This window comes from Rhineura floridana, chromosome 7 (assembly GCF_030035675.1).
Source record: "Rhineura floridana isolate rRhiFlo1 chromosome 7, rRhiFlo1.hap2, whole genome shotgun sequence".
NCBI lineage: Eukaryota > Metazoa > Chordata > Lepidosauria > Squamata > Rhineuridae > Rhineura > Rhineura floridana.
Genome location: NC_084486.1, coordinates 60,919,034 through 60,945,003, shown reverse-complemented (window position 1 = coordinate 60,945,003; position 25,970 = coordinate 60,919,034). Strand labels below are relative to the sequence as shown.

The following is a 25,970-nucleotide window of genomic DNA, read 5'->3' as shown; positions in this document are numbered from 1 at the left end:
TAAGAGTCTGATGGGAATTACCTCTATCCCAAATATTTTCTTGCCATCCATTCTGAATAGGTTGCTGAAATACTGCTGTAAAATCATATCTCTGTTCTTTTTTTCAAAATACACTGGGTCATCTCTTAAAAGTTTTTCCATTGTCACATGGCTGCAGTTAATTCCATAGATTTTCTCTATATTGGGCTCCATCACATCATTCCAGTCCAGAAGATTATCCATGCCATTGATAACTTTATCTCTAGAATCTTCATTCATTTCTTCAGAGATAACATTGAGTTCCAAACAATAGATTTTATTTCTAAAGTCCATAGACTCCAAATCTTGTTCCTGTTCCACGTTGGTTCCAATCTCCGGGATCTCCTCTCTCACAGGGACCCCTATTCCAGTCTCCAGGGTCTCCTCTCTCACAGGGACCCCTGTTCCAATCTCCGGGGTCTCCTCTCTCACAGGGACCCCTTCCAGGGTCACCTCTCTCACAGGGACCCTTATATCTTTAATCTCCTGCTTCATTTTACTCAATTCAATTTTCGTTATCTCAATCTCATCCATTATTTTCTGAAACATAGTTATTTCCAGATTTTCAGCCACTTTCTTAATTGCCATTTTAAAAGAAAAATATAGGAAAACCACTTCTTATTTCAGCAACAATTGGGTTAATACTCCAAACTTGGTGACATCACAGTATAAACAGAGCAGACAGCCTTATCTCTCCAATAGTTAAGTAAACAAAATGCAGTTCCCAGGATCGAAACAATTAATGGCAATCGTCAAGAAACAGATTCGTCAAAATAAAATAGACCAAAAAGAGAGTAGTCTCAAAACAGTATAATATTTTTCAAAATAAAAATCTGGAATAGAAATCCCTCTTCTGTGTATATCTTTAGAATGCAAATCCAGGACAGCTTTTTGCAACAAAAACAGAGATAAGCTATTAATTAGTGCGTAGCAGAGAGAAGTTATGGCTCCCCAGTGAGATGTCAAAAACTGATCAATCTGGCAAATCTCTTTTAAACAGCAACAATTTAAGTCAAGTAAAAGAAAAATATAGAAAGAAGGGTGCTTGCCTGTTAGTGCGTTCTCTCTTAGAAGATAAGATGAACGTTCGCTTTAACAGATAGAGCTTGCTGTTGAAAATCCGTCCCACCTTCGTCGGCTGGACCTCGTCCCATAAATTAATGAGATCTGGTCGTCCCAACAAAAATAGGCTTTGAGGTTAATCTCTTCGTTTCTCCCTACCCGGGAGAAGTTTAATCAGTCAAAAAAAAAAGAAAAAACTGACTGATATATCTGAATAAGCTTCTTTTGAGGCAGGAGCCCGTCTCAAAAGCAGGCACAGGCTAAGTCACCCTTCCCGGAAGTCGAAAGTGCCAAGTGTTTTGAGCTCCCTGAAATGGAGAGTCCCAACCAGATGTTGACACTAGCCATGGGGTTCTCTCACAGTTGGATTCAAAGGGTGATAAAGTCTGACATCAGCTGAAGTCACTCCAAAACTATCAAAGGGCTCCCACCATAAGCTACCATTCTCATGATGCAGGGAGCACCTGTGAAGGCTAGTGGCTTATTATTCTGACTAGTTGACTGGCATTATCAACGGCCTATTGTTGCTCTGAATGGTGGTGAGGTAGGGAGAAGAACTTGTTGATAGTAGTAGCCTAAGAATAGAAATGCAATGCCTCATTAGGTTCCTTCATCTGTTCCCTTGGTTAGCCACAAAATGGAGTGTTTTGTGCACAAAACATGGGGGGGGAGGAAGAGAGCCTTTGCCATGCCAGGCAAGAAGAAAAAACCTGAATTGGCTAGGGCCTGGCAAGGGAGGTTGGGAAGTTTTCACACTCCCTGCTCAAGTGCAAAGGAGACCAGGGCAATTTGCCAGGGGTAGGGGTGGGGGTAGAGGTGGTAAAAGAAACTTTCTTCCTGACCCTCTCCAGTTGCCTCCACCCTCCAGCTCCAAGCAGGCCTGGCAGCTGAAGTTACTACCCCCTGGGATTGCCTCTCCACTCCAAAATAAAGTTAGTGGAGGCAATACAACTCCTGCATCATCCAGGACCAGCACTGGGTGTTCATTTACCCAGAGTAGATTCAGTGTGGCCAAGAGATAAAAGTGGTCACCAAGAACTATTTTAACAAATGGGAGAAGGCAAATATTTTCTTCAGTCATGTTTTAGCTGTTCTTCTGGGCCCATGTACACACAAATTCATCTCACAGAGACAAACTATGTAAGTAGTACTAGGCAGAGAATTAGTCTTGGACAATTTAAATGTATTTATTTATACAAACTAATTTTTACTCCGCCTTTCAAATGCATTAGCACAAGAGTGAGGAACAGCTGGTCTGTAGGCCTCATTATGCTTCCCCATTTGGCCCATAAGGCTGTTTTGGCCAAACCATCCCCACCTGCCTTACACCCTATATTATAAATGACATAGGTGTTGGGCTAGTAAAGATGTGTGTAGGCGAAAGGGGGATTGCCGGTACTGCAATCGGCATGTACAGAGTTACGCAAGCCTTGTCAATCGGCTGATAGTCAGAAATTGCACGGCTTTGTGTGCAGCATTTTGCAAGCCCCACTGATCACCTGATCATCCACAAGGGTAAAAAAGGGTCACTTGATAGCACTGTGACATCAGGTGATTGACAGGTGAATGACCGCACACACATGTCAAGCTTGGCCTGTGGGGGAGATAAGGATCTGGCCCGCTGGACAGATCCAGTTCCCCATCCCTTAAACAGCATTTCTCAAGGTGGCTTCCAACAGTTAAAAACATTCAATCTTTTTTTAAAAAGAAAACTACAAAATTCAAGACTCACAGAAGTATCAGGGAAAACTCCAAGATTTAAAACAGGGGTGGAAAACCTCATGCCTGGAGGCTAGTTATGACCCTCCATGTCTCTCTGTGCTTGGGATTCTCCCTAGGCCATGCTCTCCACCACAGGAGACAAGCCCTGTCCCCAGACCACACTGCTCATCAGCCCTGCATTCCTAACCTCCTCAAGTGCTGTTACCTGGCTGGAATATTAACTGGGATAACGCCTCTTGTATGTCTAAATGAAGGATGGAGATACTGGAGAGTATTGAAAACTCTGGTTTTTGTGCAACTGGAATGTAAACTACTTTACAAAGATAACAGTCACATTTGTCTTTCTGCTCACTGTGGCCTCTGGCCCCTGGGAAGGTTACCCATGAAGGAATGTGGCTCTTGTGCTGAAAAAGGTTCCTTACTCCTGTTTTATCAACCAACTGGCAAGGCAAAAGCCTGCTGGAATACTGTATAAAGGTCTTCACTAACTAGCAGCCGGCTATGAGAGAAGGGACTATTCAAGCCTTGAGGGGGTGAGGCATTACATATTAGATTACATATTAGTGTAATCACTGAGAAGGCCCTATGTCTCATATAAACACCACAGAAATTAGTAAGAATATATTATTTACTTTCTGAAATGTGTTGTAAAATGAAAATTCAAAATTCCCCGGTGCTATTTTGGTGGAGGAGATTGCGAGTAGATGGTCCTCCTTTTGGGGCACATGATGATGGACTGCCTTCAAGTCGATTCCGACTTATGGTGACCCTGAATAGGGTTTTCATGATAAGCGGTATTCAGAGGTGGTTTTACCATTGCCTTCCTCTGAGGCTGAGAGGCAGTGACTGGCCCAAGGTCACCCAGTGAGCTTCACGGCTGTGTGGGGATTCGAACCCTGGGCTCCCAGGTCGTAGTCCAACACCTTAACCACTACACCACACTGGGGCACATATACGGCAGATAACCTTTTAGTTTCTTGATGAATCAATTTCAATATAGCTCATATAGGAGAAACTACTGATTATCTGGGCTCATCTTATACATGATAAAAAATGATGACATTTAAAAATTAGAATTCTAAACATATACACATTATATATATAATTTGTCCTCAGTTTCTAAAACCATTTCACATTTTAATTCTTTTCTTCTCAACCAATTTAATGTAATCAAACAATAGGCAATAATGAATGCATTGTCAAAACGCATGGTGAAACAAACTTTATGTACTCATCATCTTGGCTTTTGATATTTGTTTTAAAATGGCAGTCCTTCTCACAAGCTACATGCCACACCAGTCTTGAAACCCAGCAGTTAAAAAGAGAGAGAGAGAGAGATGAGATCACCTCCTGGGTATGCATAAACCCTTAAAAATGCCATATAAAACTCTCTGGATCATGGGTCCTAGTTTTCTAAGCACCTTGATTCTGAAGCCTTGTATATGAAATGGGAGAAAACATGCCAGTACTAGTAAAACCATCCCTGTCACCAACATTCTCAAACTCACTGTAAATGAGATTTTGCAAATGAGAGTTTGGTTGTTCTCTCCAATACTGTCAAATGGTATTAGGCCAATCATTGAAAGCAGACAACAATTTTACATTCTACATTGTTCAATGAGTGGCAGAATACAAAACCAGAGCATCACAAGATCTATTTTATGCTATTTTAAAAATATGAATGTAGCGTTTAATTTCAGCTCATATCAAGCATTTAACACTAATTCATATAATATTGCAACTCTTTAACACTCACCTGGGAGCTCTTACCAGTTTTGGCATCTGCTGAAACAATCACAATCTGATGATTATGCAGACTGTCCATGAAAGTGTATTTCACTTGCCAGACAAGAAGTTCCACTCTCTCTTTGAGGAGTTTGTAATAACGGGAAGAGAATGGCAATCCATCAAAAGTATTCATCTCTAAATCTTCTGCATATCTCACCAGACTTTCCTCTTCCATATCCTCTCCATCAGTAGAGTCAAATAATTCTGAAAAGCACTGTTTCTCAGAGTAAGAGGCCAAAAAGTCCATATCTCTCATTCATGTATTATTCCAAACAACGTGTAATAGAATGTAAAATCTTTTACATTAATAAATCACTAGAGTCCTAGAAATCACCCTGTTCAGAGACTAAAGTTCAGTTTAAAAGTTCCACAAAGTTAATGTTTTGAAGGTTTATTTTCTCTTTCCCTTCTTTGTTTTTTTCTTTGTCACCTCTGTGGGCCTTGAGGGCGATTTGTTAGAAACGTTCTTTGAGAGAAGTCTAAAAACCAAAACTCCCACATTTAAAAAAAGTCACTGCTGGAAATACAGTTCAGGAGAAACTGATTACTTTCTGCATATTAAATTTATGGATTGTGTCTTCAAATGAGTTACAAAGTTGGTTTGTTTTCTTTCATTGTACCTTGCCAGTCCTGGAGAGTGATTAAGGATTCTACTCAGCCTTCCCTTTGTCACACGTATCTGCATCCTGATTCATTGTGAATAGAAAGCTAATGGGGAGATTATTGAGGCTGATTGTGAGAAGGATCACATGGTTGCTTAATCTCATTACAATAGATTTTATCACAGGATGTGAAGTGCAAAACTGGAGAAAGCTGGGCAGCTTTGTGCAGTAACTGCATAAGTGTATCATTAGGAATATGTTCAACTTTCCACGCATTTGACACTGAATGTAGTACAATCTGGAGTTTTCTGGAGTTTTTTTTTAAAGTATGTAAGTATTATTTACTGTATGTATTATTTATTGTTCAAAATGCACTGGTCATTATAAAGAATCTAAAGATAGGGGAAGGTGTGTAAGTTCATGACCTTCATGATCTTCAACATTTTTATTAATGACTTGGATGAGGAGGTACAGAGCATGCTTATTAAATTTGCAAATGATACAAAATAGGGGGGCACAGCTAATACCGTGGAAGACAGAAATAAAATACAAAGGGACCTTGATGGCTGTCTAGCTGCCTCTTGAATGCCTCCAGTGTCGGAGAGCCCACTACCTCTCTAGGTAATTGGTTCCATTGTCGTATGGCTCTAACAGTTAGGAAGGTTTTCCTGATGTCCAGTCAAAATCTGGTTTCATGCAACTTGAGCCTATTATTCTGTGCCCTGCACTCTGGGACGATTGAGAAGAGATCCCAGCACTCCTCTATGTGACAACCTTTCATGTACTTGAAGAGTGCTATCATATCTCCCCTCAGTCTTCTCTTCTCCAGGCTAAACATGCCCAGTTCTTTCAGTCTCTCCTCATAGGGCTTGGTTTCCAGTCCCCTGATCATCTTTGTTGCCCTCCTCTGAACCCATTCCAGTTTGACTGCATCCTTCTTGAAGTGCGGAGACGAGAACTGGACGCAGTATTCAAGATGAGGCCTAACCAGTGCTGAATAGAGGGCAACTAGTACTTCACGCGATTTGGAAACTATACTTCTGTTAATGCAACCTAATATAGCATTTGCCTTTTTTGCAGCCACATCACACTGTTGGCTCATATTCAGCTTGTGATCAACGACAATTCCAAGATCCTTCTCACATGTCGTACTGCTGAGCCAAGTATCCCCCATCTTATAACTGTGCATTTGGTTTCTTTTTCTTAAGTGTAGAACTTTGCATTTATCCCTGTTGAATTTCATTCGGTTGTTTTCAGCCCAATGCTCCAGCCTATCAAGGTCCCTTTGAATTTTGTTTCTGTCTTCCATGGTATTTATGCCCCCCAACTTTGTATCATCTGCAGATTTGATAAGCATGCTTTGTACCTCCTCATCCAAGTCATGATCATGAATGTTAAATGATTAAAAACAAAGAAGTCCCAAAGCCAAGATCCTTAGGATGTTGCTCTGATTCCCAGTTCTGTGCTTTTGTTGTACTTGTGTGAAATAGTAGAATTTATACAGGGATGGGTAGCAACAACTTATCTAATTCCAGTTAGAGAGGCAATGTTGTGTAGTAGTTAGAGTGCTGGAGTAGAACCTGGAAGACCAGTGTTCATATCCCTGCTGGGCCATGAAGCTCAATAGGTGACCTTGGGCCAGTCACTGTCTCTCAGCCTAACCTACCTCACAGGGTTACAGTGAGGATAAAATTGGGTGGGGAAGAACCATATTCGTACACCACCTTGAGCTCCTTGGAGGAAAGGTGGGATACAAATGTAATAAATAATCATTGGCGATCACTCGTGGGCGAGTAAGATTGTCTTCCAAGATAAGGTCTTTGCTTGGAAGACGCCTGTGCATGAATTTGTTTTATGTGGGGAGATTGGCGCACAACGATCAACACACAATCTAGACAGAAAAAGACTTTGATCCAATGGCATGGATACCACGACGATTGGAAGTCTTTTATCTGCTGCAGCCTTCATCCGCCTTCACAGCCGTTGTAACATACACATTGTTATCCTCCGCCTGTTCTGCCGTTGAGGACTTTCTTGGATCGTTCTTTGTCTGGTTCCTCTCCCTTGACCTTACCACCATGGGTGACCCTGCTGGGAGTACATGACTCCCAATGGCATCGCTCACAAGGTTCATTGAAACACGCAAGCCCACTCACCACTACAAGGTTGTTCCCCTCAAAGATTTTCACATTAGGCCTTCCTTTAGTACCTTCCCCCTCTGAAAATGAGGAGCAAACGGGTTTCTAAAGGGACCAAGTGGGAAAGTCGCAGGATTCATTCCTATGCAGGCATCTCTATTGCAAACCAAGCACGGAACACATAGGATACTATCCAATATGCAGTACTAGCAACGCCTCTTCCTACTACCTTTCAGTTCTTCAATTCATTCCCAAGATTCTGGGGTAAGGGTACGGTTGTGCTGGGTCGGTTTATGGGCGTCCTTGCCACCTTTTCTCCCCCCCCCCGTCTCCCTCCCATTACTGGGCTCCAAGGCATGGTTTGCTCGCCTGACTGGGTCGTTGCGTTGTTATGGTAACGGGACGCTGGGTGCGGCCTTGCAGGCGGGAGGAATCTTAACCGACATCAGCTCATGGAGCCGGGCAGAGGTGAGGGGAATGGTGGTAGAACAGAGGGAGCAGGATGGCTGAGAAGGAAGCAAACGGGTGAGAGCATCTTCTCCGAGACGGAGGGGGCGGGAGGCTACCTTAGAGAAGGAAACATCGCGAAGTGGCGGTGAACAGGGAGAAGACGCAGGCATTTATTTAAGCCCGGACTCAGCCGAGGAACGTCTGAAATAATAACAACACTAACAATAATAATAATGCGGGCATTCTCCCCCACTGCTAAACAATCATATGCAACACGACAGGAACCTCGTCTCCCTGTTTCAGGTGAGAGCATCAAAGCTGGAAGGTGTGTGATTCCTGGGCCATCTGGAGCCTAGACCCCCTCTTTAAAAAGCAGCAGCAGCAGCAGCAATTGCTAAATGAAGGGGAAAGGGGAGAGAGAATGTGTGAATGGGCGTAGAGAGAGGGTAATGCGTTCTCATGTAAATCCAAGGGGAACAGAAGAAGTTAATGGTCGTGCGGGGAGTCGGGTTGCGTTTTTTGTAAGGTTTCCTGTGCTAGCAGTATCTGCATGCTAAGCAAGGTCAAGAACGCAGCTTTTCTCAGCATGGAGATTCAGTGCAAGGGAAGCTAAACGTACTGGATTTCAGCTTGTTGTGTGGCAGTTAAAAGCACAGAAATCCTGTCAGAAAAAAAAGGTTGCAGCCCATCTCTTGACCGATGAGCCTATGAAAATCAGTGGGTGCTTGGATCTGACTTTAGTAGTTGCCAATTTTTATTATTTTTTTAAAAAATGGGGATATGCTGGCTGCATGTGTGAAATAAGAGACATCTGTTACATCTTCTGTGGATCTCTATTCTGAAATAGGGTCCTGTGCTTAAAAAATAATAATGGAAATTTGGAATACATAAAATAAGGAAAGAGGGAAGCCTGGTGTGACCTGTATGGGTGAGAATAGGATGATGTTATTGAGTCAAAGAAGGGCACTAGGAATGTGAGCCTTAAAACAGAGCAGTGTGTACATGGTTTGTAATAGGAGGCAACAGGGTAAGAAAATTCTGGAAGATAGGAACACAGGAATTGTGAGGAATGAGTAGCATGATTTTGCACGGTGTGGACTGAATGGGAAGAGGCTGTGAAGCCTATAGGTCAGACACTGGAGAAAACTTTAAGAGATTTTGCGTAGTTGGTGGGAAGTCAAGGAACACATTCTAGTCAGGAGGGAGTGGAGCAGTGTGGATGAGGGATGTGGCCTGGTGAAGAGTCACAAGGGCTGGATACAGATGCTTGGAGGAGCGCATTCGGTCCTTAAGCCTGAGATTTCCTATCTCTAATCTAAGCCATTTGTAGAGATGCTGTATACTTGAGTATTTTGATATTATATTTATTTTGTTACTTTTGACATGCTATTTGTTTTTGTTACATCTGGTTTTTCCCCCCAAAGGAAAGTGTTATATAGAGGAAAGAGATTATTTTGGACTGAGTAATTTTGCTTATGTAATTGGTTTCAATAATTAAAGCAGATTATTAAAAAAAGAAGTGAATTCTATTTCATTGTTTATTATTCACGAGTTTCAAATGTCTCCAGAAAAGTTAAAGTAAACTCCATTAATTGACTTTGTAGCAAGAGATTACAAGGCTGATTGGCTTGGAACTTTGGTTGATTTAGGAAAAAGCTAGAAGGGTGAACTTGATCTTTCCCAGTTCACTAGAAAAAGGATAGCAAAGAGAGCAACACTGTCACTGTCAATTTTTCTTTCTAAGAATATATGTGTATACCACTGAGCTATATAAAATCCATACTATATAGAAATTATGTATCAGCCTTGACTACAAAAAATTAAGGTTTCCTGATGAGGTAGATCTCATTATTGTGTCTCACATATTGTATAGTTTTAGTTTCTTGACATTGAAGATGCAAACTCTTAACTTTCCAAATGCAGGACAATCAATAGGCCTTGGCATGCTCTCATAACTCATGATGTTTCCTATTTTATTGCAACTATGATGTCATAAAGCTCCAGGTTGGTCACAGGAATGAAATGAATATTACACAGGCTGTCTCTGGCTGAACTGAAGATCAAGCCGCTGTTACTCTGGTTTCAAGTATTTTGTTTGTGGGTTTTTTTTAATAGTCCAATTGTTCCTTTGGGCATCATAGTGATAGATTGTATGAAAATATTTTGCATTTTGGCATGATCTTTTCAGACAATAAATATACTAAAATATAATAATGCAATTATTTCCAAATTGATCAAAAACAAGAAGTAAAGATGATAGTTTTGGTGTTTTCTCCAACAAAGTCTCTGTGCCTCTAGGACCAATATAACAGGCACAAATTCATTTGGAGATGCTTTTGTCATCCCTGCAACATTCACATCAGGAAAAGTTGTGTGAATTGAATGTTTGTCTGTTACATCCCTATTAAAGACACAAGACCTCTATCTGGAAAATGTGCCAAGCAGAATGACCAGTGGATGGGTTGTTGCAAATGGAACTCATAATACTCCTGGAACTTTTGATTAAGTTAAATGTAATATAATCTTGGAGGTAATCTTAGATATCTTAGAATGAATTACTTGTATTCTTCCAATACATACTTCATCCTAGATGTAACAGAATAAAATGTAGAGTATGTTATAGTGTGCTAATAGCTTTTTGAGAAAAGGAAAGTGCATACAGCATAGGATCAGTGATGGGGTGAATTCAGAACATGAACGTCTGCAGTTTCGAAAACCAAATCTCATGACCCAGGCTCAGACTCCTCCAGGCTCAGATCCAGCTTGTAATGGGGTTAATCCCTGCTACTAACACTCACTGCCAGTTTTTTCATCCTGAGAAGGGGAGGGGTTAACTGATGGTGGGAGGTCTCACTAGAGACAGGCTAGGTCATTCTGACACTCTGGAGAGTATTTTTCTGCCCCAAACCAGAATTTCTTTTGCTTCCTGCATTGAATTTGGAGGGAGAAGCAATTTCAAATCCAATGGGATTGTAATTTCTTCAGCCTCCTCCAGAATTCTACATTCCAATGCTCTCCAAAAGGCAATGATGTTCCCAAGTATGTTCAGGAGCGTTATTTCCATGCTGGCAAGATCCCTCCAGTTTCTTGCAAACTCTTTATGCAATATGTCACTGGGTACCTTCTCCCCCTTCTGAAGAGGAAGCTTTTTCGGGGGGAGGGGAGAAAGGGAGATTGGCAGGTTTCTAGATTTCTCAGAAATAAAAAAAAAAGACCTGAGGTGTGTGTTTCTGTGTGTAGGATTCTCCATGAAAGCTCAGGAGTGCATGAATTTCAAGGGGTTTTCTCCCATCACTGCATATAAAGGTTAAATGGAATACCTAGTACCCAACATGTTGTATGTCAAAAAGATTCTTCTGTTATCATCAACTGTTTTTATTGTATTTATCCCTGTGTTAAGTGTAAATTGAGAAGATGATGTATTGCCTTGAGGTAGCATCAGAGTTTAAGAAAATGCCAGTTGTTTTCTCAGCTCTGTATCATATGAGAGTAATAGCCACATTTTTTTCTTGTGCTTAGATGGACCAGATAGACAAATATCAGTCTCATTACAAGAGTAAGATACCTGAATGTCTTTATAAAGATTGTCCCTTGCTTTTGGTTAGAATGGCTATAGTAGAATAGGAGCCTTGTGACAGACTGTCCCTAAGTCTTAGGGTTGAATAACTTCTCTTTACTGTTTATGGTGTTTTTAAATGGTCCATGCAGAGTTTGAGTCTGGAGGGTGGAAGGACTCAACCTCTCTAGTTGATTAGATTACTTGCATTTATAAAATGTAAGGCATGCTTGATTCGTCACTTACCTAATGCACTTGTTTTATAGGATGTGATACTGCAGATATAAATAATATTTTCTGAGACAGTTTAAAAGAAAGAAAAATCAATTCCTAAATTACATTCATTATGTAGGCAGTGTGTTTTGAAGCCTAAATCAGGGGTGGGGAACCTCTGACCCAGGGGCCAAATATGGCCCTCCCACCCTTTCTCTCTGGCCTTCAGGACTCTCCCCAGCTTATGCCCCTCCTCAGGCCTCTATTCTCAGACCACAGCCCTCACTGGCTCTGCTCCACACCCTCAAACACCTTTGCCTGGATGGGATGTATTCTTGAACTGTGCTAATGTTCTTGTTTTCCCAGATAGAGGATGGAGAGATATGTATGAGGTGTGTATGCAGAGAAACCTCTGACTTGCCTGGCTGTAGCAATCATATTTGTTGCTCCACCCACTTTTGCCTCTGGCCCTGCTCACCACTGATATGCGGCCATTGCCCACAAGGGAATGTAGATTCCCCACCCCTGCTCTAAATGCTCTGGGGTCCAGAATATGTGAAAGACTGAAAATGAGGGTAATTGGCTGGAATTCTAAGGTATGATCAATGTAACTCAACCAGCTAGTTTTCTTTTTTCTACTTTTGTGTAAACTCTGATTTTCTTACATATAGCTTTCTTTCTTTCTTTCTTTCTTTCTTTCTTTCTTTCTTTCTTTCTTTCTTTCTTTCTTTCTTTCTTTCTTTCTTTCTTTCTTTCTTTCTTTCTTTCTTTCGGTTTTCAGCCCTGCCCTGCCCATGTCACTGCTGACTCCATGCTATCAGGTTTCCTCCCCATAAAATATTGGAGTTATTTTTTACAAGAGGGTTTTAAAAAGGTGTTCTAAGTGCCTGAAAAGAGCTAGATGGTAGCAGATTAGTGACATTTTTAAAAAGAATTTTTGACATGTTGGGGGTTAGATGAATGAGCTGAGAGCTGGATTGTAACTCAAGGAGAAAACTGTCTATGCCCCAGCCTGTCACGTTGCGTCCCTCCCATATGTCAATCTTCAGAGGTTCTAAAAGCTGTGTTTGTTGTCTGTGCACAGAAGATGGTTACTGAATAGCAGTGGTGGTGCTGAGACTATAAGAATTTTCTCTGGGAGGTGCAGGCTACTGCTTCTTTGTTGGCATACAGATTCCAAGTTAAAACTCTCCTGGTCAAAAGCCCCATATGAGAAAGTTATTAAGCATTCTTTAGCTGTGCTCTGTTGCTGCTGTTTTAAATTGTCTATGCTGACCTTTTGTCACACGTTACAGTTTTATTCCTTGGAGGTTATCTATTGTTAGTTCACATGTAAACTATCTTGTGGATCTTTTGTGATCAAAAGGAAGGATATAAATATTTCAAATAAACAAATACTTAGGCAGTGTAAACATTTGTGGTAGCGACTGAAGTCCATACCTACAATGTGATGATTTTGTTTATTGTGTTGCTCCAAACTGTGGGTGGGGGTGGGGAACAAAAATGAAAACAATTCAAAGATTGTCCAACAATGTTTATGCAATCATAGTCCTGTTTGAATCAAAATAATTTTGGGGCATAAAACTGGACAACTATCCCTCCAATTATTGAGAGATGTTTAGTGTATATTGTCATGCTTAAAATAACACTTTGACATGATTTGTTGGTAGGAAGACGTTTCATCTCAAAACCTCACCCTCCAGTTGTAGGCCATGTGAGCCACCACAATATTCAGCTAAGCTGGGACTTGGAAGAACAACGAAAAGGTCCTCAGGAGCAGTGGTTAAAATTTTCAGTTGAAGAAGAGGATGCTAAGTTGCATAGATATGGTCTAATTTACACGTAAGTGCATTTCTACTGCTTTCCCCCCCACCAAATAAAAAAGAAAGCTGAGAATACAAAGCTAATTTAGTTAACATAAATAGTCCAGTTCTTCAATCTTGAGTCCCCAGATGTTGTTGGACTATTAACTCCATCATCCTGGGCCGTTGGCTAAACTGGCTGGGGTTGATGGGAGTTGTAGTCTGACAACATCTGGGAACCCAAGGATGAAGAACACTGATCTAGATGATGGCTTCTGAAATTTATTTATTTATTATTTGATTTATATCCCGCCCTTCCTCCCAGCAGAAGCCCAGGGTGGCAAATCAGTCTTTAATTGTGGTTATAGATAGATATAATAATTGGAATACATGCATGTTTCCCTGGATTGCAAACTCTTCCCCTTTACTGTACAGCTCAGTGGAGAGAATACCACACTAATGACTTGAAAGGGGAAGGTTCTGCAATTGTGGAAACAAATCATTGATGGATCACGCTTGTTGTCCAGGGTGTGGAGCATGTGCTCCTTCTCCTCCCAGAAGATCCTTCTCCTGCTTCTTCTTGTGGCTACACCTTAACTCCCTTCATATATTACTTTTCTTTCTTCTTGCTTTATGTGATAATTTGTGCAGTTTTCTTAAATATGGAAAAGCATAGCATGTTTTACAGTAAAATTGGTCTACCTCTGGAATGTGTAGATACACATTTTTATTGTATTGTTCTATTTTATTAGTGATTATCAGTTGCCTTGAACATTTAGAGAGATGGCTTATGTGTTTTAAAAATAAAATAAAATGAATAAATCTGCTGTATAAGCTGTCTAGCGGTCCCCTGGGTGCTCGGATGTTTTCTCTGAGTCATCATATGTTCCCATATTGTCAGAAAGATTCTGTGTAGAATTTGTCACTAGGTGGCAGAATTAGACTGTTTCAATGGTACCTATTTCATCAAGCTAGGTATCTTATATTATTTATAGTACTTTAAAAATGAAGTTTTCTGAGTGTTCTGGGAAACAATTTCCTTAGAATGTCAGATGATTTAGAAGGATTTTTGCTTTTTAGATGAAGCAGTAACACATGGCATACTCTGTAACTCTGATAGACATTTTCTTTTGCAATCCAAATATTAGATGAAGACATTAATTTAAAATGTTTGAACCTGACTTTTTGCCCTTGAAGTGTATATTTTCATGACACTTGTGTAAGATGTTCTGATTCTTGTTTCTTGTATTCCTTGGGTGATATCCAACACAAGTCATACTCAGAGTAGACCCATTAAAATAGTCCATTGATTTCAGTGAATCTACTCTATGACTCCAAACAAGAGATGGATTGATTCCATAAAGGAAGCCACAGACCTGAACTTACAAGATCTGAACAGGGTGGTTCATGACAGATGCTTTTGGAGGTCACTGATTCATAGGGTCGCCATAAGTCGTAATCAACTTGAAGGCACATAACAACAACAACTCTATGACTGATATTAAATAACACCATTTATGTTTTCTTTTTCTTTTTAAGATATACACAGCTTCAGGGGTGTAGTCATCCAGGGATGCATGGGGTCATAGACCCATTACTTTTTTGAGAACAGGGTCCCAGCCAGGTCCCTATATATGAGCCAGAGCCAATCAGTATGAATAGGGAGTGTACTAGCCACTGAGAAGAGTCCTTGTCCTTACATGCTGATTGGAGCAAATCAGAATGAAAGGAGATGAGCCAGCCACTCAGAAGACTCTTCTCAATAGCTAATACACAGTGTCTCCTTCCATGCTGATTGGCTTGCAAGATGACAGGGAGAGCAAGGGAGATGAGGGAAAGTGGAAAATGGGGCAAGGCTGTAAAGGGTGCATGGCATGACTACTGTGAAAGGACCCTGCACTTTTGAATTTGCCTCTACACTACTGCACAGCTTAGGTATTTATGTAAGCATGCACTTTGTTCTACATCTGTTTTGCAGTGGTCCCATGGAAACATTGGATTTGTATGTGCAGTTGGGAGCAAATGAATTTTGCAGGTGGCTTCACAGTGACACAATAGAACAACAACAGTGTGTATTAAGAACAATTTTGGCACATATTTTCCCACTAAGCAATTTTTTTTCCAGTGACCTTCATGCATTCACAATAATAGGTATTTGGTAGTATATATAGGCAGTTATTACAACCATTAGCATTTTGTAATTTATTTTTAGAATTTGCCTCAAATGAGGAAAACACTGGAAAATAATTGAAAACAATTATTTTGGGGAAATAACATTATTTTATTTTAGGGGATATGCCCGACAGCATGTTGTGGAAGGTCTTGAACCTAGAACAACCTACAGATTTCGACTTAAAGTCACAGACCCTGCAGGGGAGTCTGTTTACAGTGCACCTGTTTGTGTAACCACAACAAGTAAGTTCACAATTTATTGTTAAATGTTAAGTATTCACAATATAAATTTGATTTGTATTAAATGGAAAGCAGAAGTAAATCAGTAAATTTAATATGTATCATTGCTCCCAATTAAGCCTTTTTATACAATATCTTATTTGGGATACATTTTAGATCTTTAGCATTTGCTATTCCTCGCTGTTATCTAAAGAGAAAAACCTTCTCTTAAAATGTTCACTTGCTATTTTGTACCATCTTCATGTTATTCAGTCCTTGGCTGCTCAAATTAGAAAACAGGACAAGAAGTCTCATCACCCACATGATAAAACCAAGCTTCAACAGACCCCATGTATATACTTGGGAGCTGGATACCAGATGACCTCCAGTCAGCCATATAGTTCTAGGCATGCCTGGAGTTTTCTGGGGCAAAGTTGACTGACACAGGATGGAAGATGGAAAAGTGACATGATAGTATGACAGATTTCTCAATTATACCCAGTGTCAATAATAAGAGACAAAATTGGAAAACAAGCCAAATGTAAGCTGCCAGAAGAGGTTGTTCATGAAAATATCCCAGCGTGAGAGTACTTGTATTATGCATGTTGTGCACTGGTTGTGTGTAACAGATGAAAGTAGGGACTGGTAGCTGGAGTAATTTTTAGTGGATTTCATTAATTGAAGCGCATCAGCCTCTGGGCTTCCTTTCGGGTTTAACCCAGCTGGGTCATTAGTCACAGCGCTACTCATATAGAGAAGGATAAGTAAATAGAAGGTCAAAGATCAGGGTATAAAGGACAAGGGAGTATATGCTCACAGTTGGAACTGTGCATAAAATGACAAGGATCCTGTGATTCTCATACTTGCCAGTGTGGCTGGAAAGTCCTTATGAATATCTCAGGATTATAGCCATCACATCTAAAATTCATTGCAACTGAGAACAAAAGGTGAGGGCTAAGAAGGGTAGGTGCTAAAAAGGCACCATCACTTCTGATTCAGGATATCCCTCACAATGAGGAGTCCCTTGAAAGGCATGGCATGGAACATCTTTGCTCTGTTGGCTTATGCTGAAAGAAAGCTGTAGAAGATGGAGATTCTTATAATCCAAACTCAGAGGGCTGCTACCAGATGGGGAGTGAAAAAGCCCCTTTACGAAGTAGAAGCAATTCACCAATTTAATCCCATTGTGTTTTAGCTGATGGTGAGCCATCTAGAACAGTGTTTCTCAACCAGGGGTGTGAGTGAAGATCTCGGGGGACATGAGCGTTTCTAAAAAATATGTACAATATAACTAAAAAAAAAAAATCAAAATATAAAAGTATCCATTGTAGCACTCTTGTTCCATCAGCACAATGATTTACTCCTACACCGTGGAATGTCCCCACATGCACCCCTAAATGTTTTCCAGGGGTTTCCCCAACCCTTTTCTTTGAGCAGATTGGGGGAGGGCATGGGGGGAGGAGAGGGGGAAAACATATGCTGCACAAAGTAAATCTTTGCACTATTGGGACAAGTGCATTGGATACCATCCAGATAGTTGCATTGTGATGGAATTTGGTTTGTGCTTCAACTCCATGTCATAGCTTATTTCACATAACAGTCAGTCTTGGCCTCTTGAGGTATGGATTTCTGGACATGAGATAAAGGCTTAAATCCAAAGTAGCATGAGTTTGCTTCTACTTCATAAAGGGGCTTTTTCACTCCTCATCTGGTAGCAGCACTTTGCATGCCTGGAAAACTCTGTCCTGAGGATTGGGGGATCCTCTGCAGTGATTTGGGGAGACACAGAAGTGCCTTCCACTCATGCATCAGGGAAGGGATCGGATCCAAGCCAAAAGGACTTAGGAAGAAAAGGAGTCTAGATTTTGAATTTCCCAGAACAGTTATCATTTAGAGATCATGTAGGCAAGGCAGAGCCAATTCCCATTAGATAACTTGTTTGTCACAGTTCTTTTAAAAAATTGTGAGACAGTTATTATAAATCTGGTAACATAGTCATCAATCAGTACCTATTTTCTTAGTACATTTTAATATTATTTGCCAGTTTTTCAAAATTATTTCCTGACAGTAATTTCCCTTACATTTTATGTTCAAGAAATCATATAAGTAAAGATATTGTCTGTTGGTTTTCAGCTCTTGATAAATTGTGTTTCTATTGCTACTTTAAAATTATATTATTAAAAGTTTATGTTCAGCCATGAGTCTGTGTATACAGATTTGGTTTGTGGACCCTAAATATCAAAGTATTATTTCTTTATTGAAGGGGAATCATTTTCTTGAAGTTGAATCCAAATAAATCTCTTGAAGTATTAGGTATGAAGTGAATTAAATGTACACTCTGTTGTGGTGGGCTCCTATTAGACGATATGTTTCTCTTTACATCAAGATGTGCATGAATAGGCATTAATTCAAACACATTAAAAAGATATAATTATGAAATAACCTTGTAAAAATGCTCTGCGATGAATTTTTGATGAAGGGTGATATAAAAATGTTTTACAGTGCAACCTTATACATGTCCCTATAGAAGTTAGTCCTGCTGAATTCAGTGGGCTTACGTCTACACAAGTAGGTATACGATTGCAGCATTACGTACATACATAACCCAGAATAATGTGTGTGAGAACTGTAGTATAAATGGTTTATTTCCATAGTCACTAATCCAGAACTCTTGAGAGCCCCCTGATACACATATAGAGCGTCAACATCAATGAATGGGCAACATAATATATATATTAAAGTGTTTCCCCTCTCCCACAATAAATCACTGCATTGAGTGGTTAGCTGAAATCTAGCCATTAGGAACAACATGCACTCCTTTGCGCCCTTTGAAGACAACATATTCAGAAAGAAACATGCTTCTAGGCAACAGAACTGCTTGTCCTGGGAGTTAGGAAAGAAGTGTTGTCTATTCCATTCCCTAAGAATCTGTCACACATGTCAAGAGTGCATGAACATCCAGATTGCATTCCTTGAGTTGGGGATAAATCTTTCTGTTGAAATTAATAAACTTATGAACTGTGTCAAGTAGGTTCACAACCAAAAGCTGGTAACAGATTCACCAATTTAATCCCATTGTGTTTTAGCTGATGGTGAGCCATCTAGAACAGTGTTTCTCAACCAGGGGTGTGAGTAAAGATCTCAGGGGACATGAGTGTTTCTAAAAAATATGTACAATATAACTAAAACAAATAACAATATCAAAATATAAAAGTATGATATGTTTGGAAGGTGAGAAGATTGTATCCAGCTTATTATGTGATCTGCATATCATTGTGGGTGTGCGATACTTCAGTATAATTATGGGAGCCAGGTTTGAAGGGGTGTGTGGAATTTTTATGTAAGCTTGGGTTAAAAAAGGTTGAGAAACACTGATCCAGAATATTTCAGTGAAATAATATGGCTGAATCCTTTGTCATTGCTTAGTATGTAACCATCAGAAGCCATTAAATGGTAAAGAACATAAGGAGAGCCTGCTGGATCAGGCCAGTGGCCCATCTAGTCCAGCATCCTGTTCTCACAGTGGCCAACCAGGTGCCTGGGGAAAGCCCGCAAGCAGGACCCAAGTGCAAGAACACTCTCCCCTCCTGAGGTTTCCGGCAACTGGTTTTCAGAAGCATGCTGCCTCTGACTAGGGTGGCAGAGCTAGTAGCCATTGATAGCCCTGTCCTCCATGAATTTGTCTAATCTTCTTTTAAAGCCATCCAAGCTGGTGGCCATTACTGCGTCTTGTGGGAGCAAATTCCATAGTTTAACTATGCACTGAGTAAAGAAGTACTTCCAAGGTAAAACCTTGGAAGAACATGTTCAAAACATCCAAAGGCCAAGATTCCTGAACTGAATTCTTCTAAAAACAGTGATGTGGGTTTTCTGGAAAATTTTGAATTGGAAAATATTCTGGGAAATTGCTCTATGCAAATTAGGGTAGAATTATCAGTTTGCATCAGAAAATATTCTGATACCCTAGAGAGTGATCTAAATTAGCATGTTTATTTTTCTTGTATTCAGTTAGCAAAGTTAAACACTTTGAAGGTGCCAAATCTGCCTAATATTGTATTTGAAATTGGTACCCATTCATTGTTACTCATGAACTTATGAAATGGAAAATTTTCCTCTGAAAAATAAGCACTGGCAAAATTTCTATCCCACATCGCCATGTCTATCTATACGTTACGTGTAGCCACAGTTCATTTTAGTATTGCACTTCACATAATGTTTGCTTTCTAAATAGCGTGATGGACTTGTATAAAAACATGAACTGTAAAACCAGGATTTGCCTACAATACACAGCTTCATTATATGTAAATATTCCAGTCCATTCATATTCATATTTCATAGTTGTTTTAATGTGCATGTTAAGAATAAGCACATTAAAACAAAATGTCTCTTTTGGTTTAGTATTTGCATTCAGCCGGAAAGAGGCTTCATAAATCAAAATGCAAGTACTTTGAAAAAGGGTGTGATGCTTCTTTTTTCCTCAGGTAAAATACAAGAAAGTCCTGTTTAAATGAGGCATGCAATTTTAATCAATTGGTCCCTAAAATAGAAAGACAAACAGCTGCTGCCTGTTAATTGGAGAATGTCTTCACCAATGAATCCATCATTTATTCACAGCTTTCAATAGAGCCTTCAGTTCCATAAATAAAATTCTTATTGCCATGTTAGAATACATTGCCCTGTTCATCTGCAACCAAATGGCTCCTTTACCATTATATGAAGGATTTATGTCACATGACAAAAGCATGACCTTCATCTGTACAGATTCCTTTTGTTTATCCAGTAATCACATTTATTGTGTGGACACAATTTTAATGAGTAACTTAGTCAGCCTTGCTTAAGCTTCTCATTTAAAAGTTTTATTTAGTGCATATATTTTAATATAACTGCAGAGAGAGAGAAGAATGATTGCACAGTCTAAATTAATTCTTTCTCTTAGCCTTGCTTCTTATAATTATTTGCTTCTACATGACCAAATAATATTTTTTTGAAAACAGATGGTCTTGTAGAGCTAAACTGTGGTCAAGATGGGAACAGCATGTCCTCATTAGAAAAAGCCTGCATGGAGACATAATCAAGGACTATAAAAACATAAAACCGTACATCTATTTTTTTGAGTGTCCACCACATTCCACATGCATTATTTATACATCAGCAACCCCAATATTATTCTTCCCCCATATTGCTGATGGTGGGGGAGGCATTAAAATGAATGGACTGTCTAAGGTCTAAAGCTGTCTCATGAGTTTGTGGTTGAGGTGAGAGGAGAACCAGGGATTTCCTAGCTAACATCTTTTGTTACTTTTTTTGGAATGTGATTCAGAGACTCAGCAATGTGCACAATATTTTAGATGTTGTGATTCTTTGTATTTTTTGGAAAGGTGGCATTGAAATTTGTAAAAGAAATGAGCTTATATTATCTGATTTTTTTATTTAAAAAAAGATTGCAAAGTCGCCTCATCTTTCTACAAAGCAGTGTTTCAAGGTCTGTTGTTTAATTTAGGAACCTGGGAAATGTGAAAGTTAATCAGTTATTCTGAAGCATTTTAATAGCTGACAGAATACCAGCAGAACAAACCTCTGCCTATCCTGCTTTGCAATACTTTAATGCATTGTTTTCTTCAGGTGAACCAATGAGTGGAGACCATCTCCATCGTGCTATAAGCAGGAATGATGTAGATGGAGTTCTTACTATTCTTAAGGGAAGGTGAGAAATGATTCACCTTTTAAAATGTCCATATCTATGTAATAATCAATGAAAGATAATAATGAAAATGGCACGATTAGTTGTGCTCTGACACAAAGAGTAGTTTTTTCAATCTCCTAAATATTGAAGTGTGTGTTGTATAAGCCCAAATTGATACATTTCTAATTGTGAGTCACTGTATGCTGTTAGACAAATCAGGGCTATATATTTTCTCATAACATTGACTTGGATCCAAACTCCTTGAGAAGACAGGCATTTTATGTACTGTAATTGACAATTCCCTCTCCCAGTGATAGCATCCCCAGAAAAAGACTCTTTGGGAAGGATTTTTAAGGGAATTTAGGGGCTGACAGAAAAGGGAGGTAGAAATCACCCTTTCATGGGAAAAAATTTATGGCCAGTGAGGTTGTACTCTGGATATTAAGAGGCTGGTGCTGTGGAGCACTACTCAAAGTAGTCAGTGCTCTTGCTGGTAGGCATTGCAAGATAGCAGGAAAGGCATGGAGACTAGAATATTAGCATTGTGCAGTTGCTGAGTGGCCAGCTGTGCGTGGTGTAAAACTTGGCCATTGAGGTCAGTGACCCATTCTGTTTTCCCGTCAGCAGATTATGACTGCATGGAGCTGACCTAACAGGCCCATAGCATCCTGCCATCTTACAGGGGCCGTCCTCCTCAGTTGGTGCTCAGTGGTGCCAACCTTTTATTTCTGGGCGCAATTTCTAGCAGCTACCAGTGATGAATATGCAAATATGCACCTACATTTAGATGATACACTACTCTTCAGAGACATGTTGGAGAAAGAACTGTAGTTGTGTTGTGATGGAAATGTTTGAAATTATAATGAACCTACTTTTTTCTTTTTTGAAAAGGCAAGTGGTGGTAGATACACTCAATAAACTAGGATTTACAGCTTTGATGGTTGCTTCACAAAAAGGATATACTAGGTAATATCATAATTTTTCTTTTACCTTGTTTTTGTCTGATTGACTTTATACTTCACTGTTCAGATCACAATAACCAAGTATGCTTCTCATTTATTTTCTAGTTTTGGTGTTTGTGTATGTGATATGAAGTAAACATGTTTTCAAATCAGGGATGGCTAATTGATGACTGTGATGTTCCTATATATTAGTGTATATATGGTAAGTGCTGGTTGTTTAGAGTATACATGGTAAGTAGTGAAAGAGGAGGGGGAGTGAATGGGCAATAGAATGCTTGATGATTGGCTGAATGTTTAAAATGGCTGACAGTATAAATGAAAGGAGGACAGGTAAATCTGGGTGAATGTGAGGTGGTGAATTGTGGAATCTGGGGGGAGAAGAGAAGGAGTGGATTGCTTGGTGGGGTTTGAGAGAGTTGTTTGCCAGGAGAGCGTGAAGAAGGAGGGAGGTGGAGTTCGGATTAGTATTGAGTAAAACCATATGCTTATGTGCCTTAAGAAGAAATCTTGTTAATCTTGTTAGCTTTGTTATCTGTAATAAATACTTAATTTGGTTTACCAAAGGCCTGATCCTTGGCTGGGGTTTCACAGACCAGAAGGGAGGGTAAGGTAATGACCAAGGCTGAAGGGGAACTGTAACAAATGGTGGCAGCGGTGAAGAGAATAACAATACCAGTATTCAGAGTCTCTGGGAATACTAGTATTGGGACGTTACTGGTGGTTGCCTAGCAGGGGGATCTGTTGAGATCTGTGCTAGAGCGGGGAGAGAAATCATAAGAGAGAGCGGTCCGGACTGGTGGAGTCCCTGGTGGTGCCTAGAGACAGGCAGTAACCACGAGCAGGTAGGAACCTGACAGGGAGAGCCAGGGAAGGACGCCTCACAATGACCCATTGTGAGATTCAACCATAGAGCAATTATATCTCTCTCCACTCCCCAAGTTTAAGTAATGGATTCCCTACTTTAAACTCTTATCTCTCTCTCTTTCTGATTTTGTATGCAGCACATGTTATATATATTACATGTACTGCAATACCTGAGCACATCCAATTCATTACTGTGAATGCTTATGGCTAGACAGCAACAATTTTATTATGGAGTATTGGATTGCTGACTAGACAGTCAAGTAGTCTTCAGTATTGTAGTAGGTGGACATCTGCTTTAGAATATATTAAACTTGGGATTTCCCCCTGTTCTTTCCTTAAATAATGTTATAGCTGCAGTCCTGAAACTAATACTTTATTTAATGTTCAGTGTACATTGTACATATTTGTCCTCATAAACACAGTGCAATGAATAATTTTCTTTCTGTTTTGAGGAGTGAGAACTAAGGCTGAAAGATAGTCACTTGCTCTTGCCCCAAATTATTTGTTATACACCAAGTTCTGACTTGAACCAAGAACTTTATACAGTATTTTAGTGAATAGATCACACTGATTTATAAATTCTAGAGCAGTAGCTGTGTTAATCTACTGCAGCAATTGTTAGTCTTTAAGGTGCCACAGGAGAGCCAGTGTGGCTTAGTGGTTAAGGTGTTGGACTATGACCTGGGAGACCAGAGTTTGAATCCCCACCCAGCCATGAAGCTCACTGGGTGACCTTGGGCCAGTCACTGCCTCTCAGCCTCATGAAAACCCTATTCATAGGGTCGCCATAAGTCGGAATTGACTTGAAGGCAGTACATTTACATTTACAAGGCACCACAAGATTTTTTGTTGTAGTGAATTATAAGGCATGTTATTAATTTATAAATAACTTCCATGTGGTATATGAGTTTGTACATGGTTTGACAACTGCGGTCTGTTTTTAAGTTAACAATTTTTTACTAAAGCAGCCATCAAAATTAGCATCCTCACTGAATTCTACTTTATATGTCCTGGAAAGCAGCTCGTCAGTGAAAAATAATATAATAAAATGTTTCATATCTAGACTTGCACAGATTTTGGTAGAAAATGGAGCAGATGTGAACATGAAGAATTCCAGTGGAAAAGACAGGTAATAAATGCATTATATTGTCTCATCGGAGAACATAGGGGGCTTGTTGATATAATGAAGTTTAAAAGTATATTTAATTTAAACCTATGTTAGGAAAAAGAAACCAAGTGCACAGTTATAAGATGGGGATACTTGGCTCAGCAATGCCATATGTGAGAAGGATCTTGGAATTGTTGCTGATCATAACCTGAATATGAGCCAACAGTGTGATGTGGCTGCAAAAAAGGCAAATACTATTTTATGCTGCATTAACAGAAGTATAGCTTCCAAATTGCCTAGTACTAGCTCCCCTCTATTCAGCACTGCTTAGGCCTAATCTTGAGTACTGCATCCAGTTCAGGATCCCGCACTTTAAGATGGATACAGACAAACTGGAACAGATACAGAGGAGGGCTGTAAGGATGATCAGGAGACTGGAAACAAAGCCCTATGAGGAGAGACTGAAAGAAATGGGCATGTTTAGCCTTGAGAACTGCGGGAAGATATGATAGCACTTTTCAAGGTACTTGAAAGGTTGTCATGCAGAGGAGGGCCAGGTTCTCTTCTCGATCATCCCAGAGTGCAGGACACAGAATAATGGACTCAAATTACAGGAAGGCAGATTTCAGGTGAACATCAGGAAAAACATCCTAACTATTAGAGTGGTACAACAATGGAACCAATTACCTAAGGAGGTGATGGGCTCTCTTAACGCTGGAGGCATTCAAGAGGCAGCTGGACAGCTGTTGGGTATGCTTTAAGTTGGAGTCTTGCATTGAGAAGGAGGTTGGACTTCCAACTCTACTGTTCTATGATTCTATAAATGGGGGAGAAGGTGACACTGTGATAGTATGAGGCATATACAAGTACTGTCTGCATTAGCAGTCAAGATGAGCTGAAATAGTTCCCTTCATTTTATGGTTTTGTTCTCAGCCTGTGAGAATGGTCTCCCTTTCTTTTAATACTGTGGAGCCCGGGCATTGCAAGGATGATATCCTTCCCCCACCTGTAGGCAATGACAGCCTAACAGTCTGTATCAGAGGTTGACATCATCTCTCTTACTACATGATCCTTGATTGGTTAGGATTACATAGTGATAGAGAACACGTGTCACAGAAAAGCAGTAAAATATATAGATCATCATGGGTGCAAAATTTGCATCAGTAACATAAAAAACAAATTAGACATTTTTGTGGTTTTTTTGCAGGGAAGAGGTTGATTTTACACTCCTCAAACCTTCAATTTTGCCCCACTTTTTTTTCAGAGGTGATACTCAACTCAGACCTAGTCTAACATGAATGAATGTTATTGTCCAGGAGAGTGAGAAGGCAAATATGTTGTAATACATGCCACAAGTTTGCACATAGTAGAAAATTTTAGATGTGATAAAACTGTGTAAATATGCAGTAAAGGGTTACCAGATTTGATGGGCGGGGGAGGTAAGAAGAGATGGACAGCTTCAGTCCTTTCCTCATGCACATTCCCATCCCATCCTCCCATCCGTAATTTAGGCAGTGGAAAAGTCAGAACCAGTCTTCTGTTTTCAAGCCTGAACCTGTCCTTACCTCCAAAACTGAAGAGATCCTCCAGACTCTGAAGAGAAGGGAAGTA

At 39.9% G+C, this 25,970-nt stretch overlaps 2 protein-coding genes across 2 annotated transcripts in view; one reads left to right on the top strand and one right to left on the bottom strand.

Moving 5' to 3' along the window:
* DHX32 (DEAH-box helicase 32 (putative)) overlaps positions 1–4,837 on the bottom strand; it is a 57,961-nt gene extending 53,124 nt beyond the window's left edge. Inside the window, 1 exon segment of the mRNA XM_061637696.1 lies at positions 4,559–4,837. Coding sequence (XP_061493680.1) covers positions 4,559–4,837 — 279 coding nt within the window.
* A 2,971-nt stretch (positions 4,838–7,808) lies between these two features.
* Positions 7,809–25,970, top strand: part of FANK1 (fibronectin type III and ankyrin repeat domains 1) — a 31,042-nt gene continuing 12,880 nt past the window's right edge. The window contains exons 1-6 of the mRNA XM_061635693.1: positions 7,809–8,083; positions 13,220–13,391; positions 15,642–15,766; positions 21,365–21,446; positions 22,317–22,391; positions 24,315–24,380. Coding sequence (XP_061491677.1) covers positions 8,014–8,083; positions 13,220–13,391; positions 15,642–15,766; positions 21,365–21,446; positions 22,317–22,391; positions 24,315–24,380 — 590 coding nt within the window. The 5' untranslated portion in view covers positions 7,809–8,013. The remainder of the gene's footprint in view (positions 8,084–13,219; positions 13,392–15,641; positions 15,767–21,364; positions 21,447–22,316; positions 22,392–24,314; positions 24,381–25,970) is intronic.